Source organism: Tachysurus vachellii, chromosome 12 (genome assembly GCF_030014155.1).
Source record: "Tachysurus vachellii isolate PV-2020 chromosome 12, HZAU_Pvac_v1, whole genome shotgun sequence".
Classification (NCBI taxonomy): Eukaryota; Metazoa; Chordata; class Actinopteri; order Siluriformes; family Bagridae; genus Tachysurus; species Tachysurus vachellii.
Window position 1 is genome coordinate 6,700,933 of NC_083471.1, and position 10,000 is coordinate 6,710,932.

The 10,000-nt window shown below is 38.4% G+C and overlaps 1 protein-coding gene across 2 annotated transcripts in view; it reads left to right on the plus strand.

Annotated features, from left to right (window-relative positions):
• nbas (NBAS subunit of NRZ tethering complex) overlaps positions 1–10,000 on the plus strand; it is a 186,364-nt gene that overhangs the window by 77,408 nt on the left and 98,956 nt on the right. For both annotated transcript variants that reach the window (XM_060884210.1, XM_060884211.1), the window contains exons 31-34: positions 2,550–2,662; positions 4,647–4,760; positions 6,915–7,028; positions 9,147–9,304. In XM_060884210.1, coding sequence (XP_060740193.1) covers positions 2,550–2,662; positions 4,647–4,760; positions 6,915–7,028; positions 9,147–9,304 — 499 coding nt within the window. The remainder of the gene's footprint in view (positions 1–2,549; positions 2,663–4,646; positions 4,761–6,914; positions 7,029–9,146; positions 9,305–10,000) is intronic.

The following is a 10,000-nucleotide window of genomic DNA, read 5'->3' on the forward strand; positions in this document are numbered from 1 at the left end:
AAATACACTTTTATTCCAAAAAAAAAGATTAACCGTAAAAACATTGTTGGGTCTATTTAGCTGTGATTTGGGAACCTTTTTTAACAAAGACAATAGAGGAAGTATTTTTCATTATAAGCATTATTGAATCATTAATGCAGTATATATTTTATATTTCTCACAGCTAAATTACACATTTACGTCCTTTTTTTTTTTTTTTTTTTTTGAGGGTTTTTATATGCAACTGTGTAATCTTGTTAAAATGCCTCTGAAACGCATTTATAGGGATAAATGGCGGAATGACTCTAGAGAAGATGAACTAGAGAGATAGTGTGTGTGTGTAGGTTTTTTAGCCCCATCATTACTGTTTCCTAATAAACCAGGCTTTAGTATAAGCACTGAGAAGGCTCAGCGAGCTCTTTAAGCTTTCTGTTTGCTTTCCTTCGGCTTTACTCCTGCTCCGTGCCCCGTGTTTGTCTGATGGACTGCACTAAATCTTGGGCAAAGTGCACGAGCCATATCACGTCCTCTTGGTCTTTTAGAGCTTAGAAGCTTTACTGGAACCAGAGCCAAGAAAAGCCATTCCATTGTATTTTCTCTTTTATTTTGTCTCCTTCAAGTACAGTAGATCATCATCTTGAGTTATATTTCAGATCATTCTTCCGAGACTAAGTCCAACTAGGAGGGTTACATTTACATACGTACGCATCAGGAGCTCATCACTTGTTGCTGCTGAGGATGAATCCACATGAACATCCTGGAGATACAGAAGATAGCTGTGGATGATGGCACTTAGAAACCTCTGAATTTTATTCCAACTGCAATGTTTCAATAGGTTATTGTTCTCTTAGTAACAGCCGACACAGGAACACACCAAAAAAATGGTATAATTGGTGATCTGTTAAATTTTTCTGTGTGGTGGTTTTTTATTTTTTTATTTTTTTGTATTTTTTTTTATTTATTTTTTTTTATTTTTTGCATGGAGTCCCATGCATTTCACATGAAGTGTTTCCCATCATTGGTAAATCTTCAAAAGTGCATGAAATGGAGGCTGGAGAGGAAACGACTAAATGTAAATGAAAAGATGGATATGTTCTAATGACTAACTTAATCGTTAGGGTGCAAATTGCTGGGATATAAGAGGAATAAAACACTTCAGGAAAAAAATCAGCTTTAGGCTGGAAATGCATCCCACTAATAAAGTAATAGGCAATTTTAATTTGTTTAATACGTCAAGTGTTTGTTATTTAAAAGTAATGCAAAGCACTCAAACATATGTGTGTAGCAAACTGTTTATACTGTAATATTTAACTCCAGAATGTCAACTACATCAACAAGGCTAAAGATATAATAATAAAAATAACAGCAATGATGTTACAAGATTAACAACACTAACAATAATAAAATAGTATGAACAGAAATAACAGTAATGCTACAAGATCAAGACCTCCAACATCAAGCAATTAATGAGACCAACAACAGCTAAAATATCAAGACCAACAGTAACAAGAACAAGAAAAACAGCTACAATAAAAACAAGACCACCAGCAACAACCACAGCAACATTAATAAGACCAGATGGACGTCGTCCAGATGGAGGAGAATCTACGTTAAATATCATATAATATATATAAAAGATTTGATCTATCAGTGTCTCCCTAAAACCATAGCTTTGTGAGCATTACCTGTTAGATGTACAGGTCTACAACATGTATTAAAGGTGTTTATTAAAGGTTCGTTCCAACTAAATTACTGAAAGAAGTGTTACAGTACATACAGCTGGAGAGCCAGGTGTTAAGATTAAGATTGTCTAGATCCTACCTTCTGATTGTTACCATTTTGTAGATTTAAATGGAGAATACTCCAGTTTAAAGCCAATGAAATATGGAGTCCCTCAAGGGTCAGTTTTAGGACCACTGCTTTTTTCAGTATACATGCTTTTCTTGGGAAACACCATTAGAAGGCATGGGATTAGTCTTCTATTGTTATGCTGACAATATCCAGTTATAAATCTCTTCAAAACCAGATGAAATATCTAAATTGTCTTAAGTTATCAGAGTGCATTAAAGATATAATTGATCGGAGGACCGGTCATTTTTTATTGTTAAATAAAAACCAGTACACACAAGCTCTCACAGTTCAACTTCTATTCAAGGGATGGTCTAAATGGTTTCTCTCTCATGTATCTAACCAGTCTTCTAACACGCTACAATCCTTCACACTCAGTAAGATCACAAAACTCAGAACTTCTGCCAGTTCCCAGAATATTAAAGTCCAGTGTTTATAACAGTTTATAATCACACCTTCCAGTGTCACCCAAATTAGGATAAGGTTCCCTTTTGAGACTGGTTCCTGTCAAGGTTTCTTCCTCTTCCATCTAAGGGAGTTTTGGAACTCAGGCTTGTTCATTGGGAATAAATACAAATGCAAATACAAATCTTGAAACTTTGTGTAAATCCTTGTATAATTTGAGACGATGTCCATTGTCAAAAGCGCTATACAAATAAATTGGAATTAAACTGAATTGTTGGTCAAATCAACTGAACTCAATTCAATGTGTGTATTCTCAGGTCATGTCTTCAGCTCATTACAGATTGCCCTCCTTCAATCCAAGAAGAATTGGACCTCATCAGCGCCCTCTCTAGACTGGAGGACTTCGGGGTTAAAGTTCTCCCTTTACAAGGTAACGCTAGCTTTTTTTTTTTTTTTTATATCCGTGTCAGTGAGGGTCAAACTGTCCCTCTTTCATCTGGGTTACTTAAAGGAGCAGTAAAGTATAAAGGAAAAGGAAATTCAGTAGCGATGGAAATAAATTCAGAAGATGAGGGTTTTCTTCTTTCTGGAACTTTCATTCGAGCGGAAACAAAGAAAATGATCACGATCGCTCCTAACTTTCCAGGAAACCCGTCATTAAGCAGCAGCTGTCACATCGCTGAATGAGAGTCATTTGTGTGTCTGTATTGATGATGTCATCTTTGTTGGAATAAATGGCCTTATGGTCAGTACTCACTGTTTTTCCTTCTTTCTTTCATGTTTTACTTTTCCCCTGACATGCAGAAGAGGAATCGGTGATTCTCTTGAATTTTATGAGAAAAGTGCAGAAATTACAGCAATAATGTATTCCTGCATAAATGCTCTGAGATTCACTGAAATCCATCATCTTTGACGTTACTGATGTGTATTAATCTGTTCTCAGGAGATTCTCTCTCGCTCTCGCTCTCTCTCTCCATTGCTCTCTCTTTTTCTCTTTTCTCTTTCTTTCTTTTGCCTGATTGATTACGCACCATTGAAACATTAAAGAGACAAAGAGACCACTCTGTGAGTTTAGAAAAAAAAAAATTTTTTATCTGGACTGGAGGCGTTTTTTTGCCACTTTGAAATAAAGCTTTCTAATGGTTCCATTTTCTTTTTTTTTAAATTATTATTATTATTATTATGAAGTAAAATGTGGAGCTGTCAGAGATATAAAAAGAGGCAGCACTAAAAGGAACCAAATGACAATTTTTTTTTAGAAAATGTAAAGACACCAAAGCAAGAGACTCGTTTTCTTCTTCTCTTTACCCCCCACCCCCCAAACACACACACACACACACACTAATCTTTGATCTCTTTTCTGTCTGTTTGGAGAGATCGAGTTTGAGAGAGCACGGCACGAAGAGTGAAAGCCGAAATCAAAGTTTTCAGTGTTCTAAATTACCCACAATGCTGTTGGAGTACTTGATTTAACCCTTGATTTATCTCTGCATCATGAAAGCGATGCAGCAGTGAGTGTTTAAGTCCTGTATTCTGTCCATCTGTCTTACCTTCTCTTCTGTACACGTTGCTCAAGCCGATCGCTTTCTTACACGTCCGCTGTCGACTCCATTTGAAATAATACAATCCAAAAACAAAAAAAAAAAACGTCTTCGGAAGAAGGAATCTCAGGATGGACGCCTCCTCCGAAAGTATTGGAACAACAAAGCCTTTTTATTTATTTTTTGTGAAAACATTTGGGATTCAAATTTGACCAAACATTGAAAGGAAAAAAAAAAAGCACCCATGACTTTGGGCCAATAGATCAAGACTTCGGCTTCCATTTAGACGCGTTAGAAACGATGCACGTTTTATTTGAACCCACCCATTTTTCAAGTGATCAAAAATATTGGAACATTTTCGATTCATTTCTGCTCTTGGTTTAAGTCCTGGGTTTCACGTGTGAAGATTAAATTTGTTGGTAAAAAGGAAAAAAATAAACAAAAAACAACTTGACCAGAGAGTTGTCTATAGGAGAAAAGATGAATTATTCTGAAGCTGGTTAAAAGAAGCAAAACCAAGGAGTCGTTGCACAAACACTGGGTTTGTCCAATACAACAGTATTCTTAAAAAGAAAAGAATACCAGTGTATCAACAAACAGAGATCATAGTGTTTCTGTTAATCGGTATGTTTTGAGGCTTGTGACCAAATCAGTGTGTCTTGGAGTAAATATTGCACATCATGTAGAGAAATGTGTCGAATTTGAGTTTTTAAACTTTATTAAATGAAGTATTAGGAGACATTTCGGTAAGTTTGGGGGATTACGGATCGAGAAATTAACTGATCGTTCTAAAATGTGATTGATTGGTTGCCATTAAATCTTTTATCTTGTTAACTCTTCCCTTTCTCTCTCTCTCTTTCTCTCTCTCTGCAGTGCGGTTGCGTGATGATCGCCTCTCTTTAATAAAGGAGTGCATCACTCAGTGTCCTACAGCCTATAAACAGTCCACTCTGCTGCTGGAGCTGGCCAGGTTACTTCGTGTCTCAGGTAACGTTCTCACACCTTTCAGAACATACATCTGTATATCCTTCACGTTTATCCTTCTGACTTCTACGAACACGTGATTTCAAAGGCGGGAACTTAGCCGCTCGCTCTTCCCAGGTAATTCCATTTCTGCGATCGTTTAGCTGTCATACAGAGACACGTTTCCACGCCGTCGTCTGGTGCGATTCTCCTGACGCAGCTTTGCAGCTCCACGGAATAAGGCTGAACGGACCGACGGCTCATTTCTAGCTCGTAATATAATAAATAAAAATGTGCAGCTAAACAGAAAGAACAATAAAACGGAGATGAAGTACACGCTTTATCACCAGAGAGATCAGAGCTGTTGTCTTGTTTATTAAAATAGGAAAACAGGAATAACACAATGCCAGATGTAGCAGTCATCGTTATAATAGCTCTTACTTGTGTGAAGGCCTGGGGAAAGCCTTCATGTGAACTTTACCAGTATGTGCTGGTTAGAAGCAAAAGTGGTGTGAGAGTGGTGTGGTCTTCATTTTGTGGCGAAATCATTTAGAATTTGAGTTAAATACACAATGTAAGTGCAAACGTGTCTCAAATGTTTTATGCTATGGGTAATTTAGCATTTTAATAATCAAGGCATTGGATTTATGTGCAATTGTGAATATATTATTTATTCATTCATTCTGTCAGGAGTTGTGTGTGTTAATGTCCTTGTTTTTGTTTGAGTTTTTTTTTTTTGTTTGAGACCCGGGGACACCCCGATTACACAAGAACAAACCTGGAGACACCCCGATTACACAAAAACAGACCTGGGGACTCGCCAATTACGCAAAAACTGACCTGGATACACCTCAAGGACACAAAAACAGATCTGGAGACACCTCAAGGACACAAGAACAGACCTGGAGACACCCCGATTACACAAAAACAGACCTGGGGACACCCTGAGGACACAAATATAGACCTGTGGGAAACCCTGAGGACACAAAAACAGACCTGGGGACACCTCAAGGACACAAAAACAGACCTGGGGACACCTCAAGAACACAAAACCAGACCTGGGGACACCTCAAGGACACAAAAACAGATCTGGAGACACCTAAAGAACACAAAAACAGATCTGGGGACACCTAAAGGACACAAAAACAGACCTGGGGACACCTCAAGGACACAAAAACAGACCTGGAAACACCTCAAGGACACAAAAACAGACCTGGAAACACCTCAAGGACACAGGAACAGACCTGGGGACAACTCAAGGACACAAAAACAGACCTGGGGGCACCTCAAGGACACAAAAACAGACCTGGGGACACCTCAAGGACACAAAAACAGACCTGGGGACACCTCAAGGACACAAATATAAACCTGTGGGAAACCCCTGGGACACAAATATAAACCTGTGGGAAGGACACAAGAACAGACCTGGGGAGAACCCAAAGAAACAAAAAAGCAATGTCCATGCACACATTAAATCGTGAGTAACTTTGTGACTGGACATATGATGGAAATGTTCATCATTTGTTTTTGTTCAAAGGAAGTCGAGGTGCTCTTTCAGCTTTAACTCATTTTTCGACCTTGGCTCTGTCAGTAAAAAAGGTTTGTGTGTGTGTGTGTGTGTCTGTGTGTGTGTTTTTTTTTAAGTTTTTCCTTAAGGGAAAAACAAGCCATGTCATCAATCCACAAGACAAGTCCTAAACTCGAAAACTCTACATCCTGGTCATGGGACATAACATCAGCCCACGCCTGAATCATCCATGCCGACTCCGATTACTCTTTATAGGATTAATTTGTGTACAAAGGCATCAGTCGACGCGCCGCACACCTTAGCAGTCATCCAAAAATCTATCAAGGGAGATGGAAATAATTTTATTGCCAAACAAATTAATATTTTGGAGCCGTGCTGTCTCCCCAGGCTATATTTGGAATACATTTGAGACGGATGATCTTCTGCGATCGGGGCAAAGACGTTCGTTTTTATTATCTGCGTAAAGAGGATAAAATATCCAGCTCATAAGCAGCCACTGATGATGCATGTTTATTATTTTACAGCAGATCGAGTTAGGACTCCATTACGCAAAGGAAAAGATTTGAACGAGAATAGATTTTTTATAGTCAAGTCCGGTGCTGATGAGCTGGTGTGTGTGTGTGTGTGTGTGTGTGTGTGTGTGTTTATAGGTGATGATGTAAGCCAGAGAAAGGGTCAAGTCCTCACGCTGTTGGCCGAGCAGGCTCTACACAATCACGACTACAAAGCCTCCTACATCCACTGTCAGGACCTGATGGCAGCAGGCAGGTTTAAGCTAAATGACCTTCAACTAAAAGATTTTAAGAATCATTTTTTTTTTTTTTTTTTTTTTTTTTTTTTTTTTTTTTTTTTTTTTTTTTTAAACAAGTCAGTTTTATTCTCCTTCATCGCCGCTTATTTCATCCACTTTGAAAGTCTCGTATTGGCGTAAGATTTTTCAAAAAAGGGAACAAATCCCATAATCCCATGCAGGTTGTGTAGCTCACAGACACGAGATGGATCACGTCGAGTTTCTTTACATTAGATAACGAAAGTAGCTGAAGGAAATAAATACCGTATTAAAGAATAAGTGTAAAGAATAAGTGTTGTTTTTTTTTTTTTTTTTTTTAAGCTATAACATATGCTCCCTTCCTCATGGTATTAAATGAGTAAAGCTTGTTTAAATAAATAAAGAAAGAAAGAAAGAAAGAAAGAAAGAAAGAAAGATCTTATTAACAATGACAAGATACACCAGAGATGGGGGACTCGAGTCATATGACTTGACTCGAGTCATATGACTTGACTCGAGTCAGACTTAAGTCGCAAATTTGAGACTTGAGACTTGCTTTACAAATATTAAAAAAAAAGACTCGACTTGACTTTGACTTGACATTCGTGACTTGAGACTTAGAGACTCACCTCTGGGATACACACAGGAAAACAAGGTACTCTGTAATTCATTCATTAATTCATTCGAGTCAGTGACGTTTGGATGAAACTTCAATTCAATTCGAGTCAGCAGTTAATATCAATAAGAAGAAGTAGAAGATGAAGAACTTCGATAACGGTAGATTGTTATTTCAACTACCGTACGAAATTAAATAAATGGAAAAAAAAAGAAACCTTACGCTTCACGAAGTGGGCTTATAGACTACATAATGAGCATTACAAAGTGAGCATAAAAATAAAGAGGCAGCGGCGGCGCTTTGTGAACGGAACCTCATTAAAAATCCCAACCAAGACCAGTAACATCATCTGTATAAAATATTATTACAGCTTTTTAGCCACCCACTTACAAAACAGACTGTGGTGAAGCTACTTAATTAAAAGAACCTAAACACGCAGTAGAAAGCAAGGTCGGCCAGATTACTGCAGTTTAAGGCTAAATTACAGTTTGGACGCTTAAATTTTTTTTTTTTTTTTTTTTTTTTTTTTTTGGAAAATGGAATTCAGTGTGTTCTCTTCTGCAAAAGCAAATCAAAACGATTCACTCGCTGTGGTTACAGACCAGTGAGAATAAGAATAGCCCCGGATGCAGATCTCCGCTTTCTCCACTGTTCTAAAATATCCATCAGACTACAGTGCTATTGACGTATTCGTGTGTGACGCTGACAATAGGCAGATTTTACACTGTTTTTAACATTTTTTAACAAATTTGACGCCATTTTAACCCTCTAAAGATTTACTGCAAAAAAAATCTATATTATATATCTATATAAAATATATATATATATATATATATATGCACACACACACAGAGCGGAAAACACACAGACACACACACAACGGAAAACAATCACACACACAAAAACTCACAGCTGAGAACAATCACACACACACAGCGGAAAACAATCACACACACAAAGCGGAGAACAGTCTCACACACACACACACACACAGAGGAGAACAATATCACACACACACACACTCACAGAGGAGAACAATCTCACACACACATACACAGCGGAGAACAATTACACACACACACACACACACACACAGCGGTGAACAAACACACACACACAGCAAAGAACAATCACACAAACACAGCAGACTCTGACTCTCGAATCAGATAGCAGGAGAATATAGATCTGTGCATATTTGTGTGTAGTGGTTAGAAAGTTGTGAGAAGCAGCGTGTGTGTGTGTGTGTGTGTGTGAGAGAGAGAGAGAGAGAGAAATGCTAAGTATATTAGCATAGGGCAGAAGAGAGAGAGAGAGAGAGAGTGCGAGAGAGAGCGCGTGCACTAATCTCCGATTGCTATCGGCAGAAATCTCAGAGCCCCAATAACAGCACGGTGGAAAATAGGTTAACCTTCTTCTGCTTTACTTCCTAATTACTCTCTCTCTCTCTCTCTCTATCTCTCTCTCTCTCTCTCTCTCTCTCCCTCTCACTCTCTCTAGGCTACAGCCAGGGCTGGGATGTTTGTTCTCAGCTGGGTCAGTGTGAGAGCTACACACGGCTCACGGCTCGTCAGGAGCTGATGGCGTTTGCTTTGACCCACTGCCCTCCTGCCAACATCCAGAACCTTCTAGCAGCCTCCAGCTCTATGCAGACGCAGGTGTGTTTCCTGGTACATCACACACACACATCCCCCTGTTTCCAGAACCGGTGTTGGAGTGCGACCTCTTTAACAGCCAGCTCACTGTTTTTAACATTGAGTTTATAAACATCATGTTTTATTGTATGTTCTAAAGGGATTTAAAGCTTTTTAATAACTAACACATAAGACTAGACTTTTGTCTAGACAGTGTGGCTGAAGCGTCTCCTTTGACACCACTGGCATCTATTTTCGTTTATCTTTAAGCACTTATAATAACAGATATGGGTTTGAGATTAGACACAGTATAAAGTTCAAGAAGCGAGTGTGTGTAGGAGGTCACTGTTTCCCAGGGAGATTAGACTAATGAAGCAAACAGGAACGAAACGTGTGAAAGCATGATGTGGTGTACAGTGTGCTGTTTTAAGAAACGTGCCTAAAAAGTAGCCTAAGGGGAATTGTGTATTGCTCTGATATATACATATCCACCCTCTTCTTCTTCTTCTTCTTCTTCTTCTTCTTCTTCTTCTTCTTCTTCTTCTTCTTCTTCTTCTTCTTCTTCTTCTTCTTCTTCTTCTTCTTCTTCTTCTTCTTCTTCTTCTTCTTCTTCTTCTTCTTCTTCTTCTTCTTCTTCTTCTTCTTCTTCTTCTTCTTCTTCTTCTTCTTCTTCTTCTTCTTCTTCGAGCTTTTCTTGTTAGGGGTTGTCACAGCGAATCA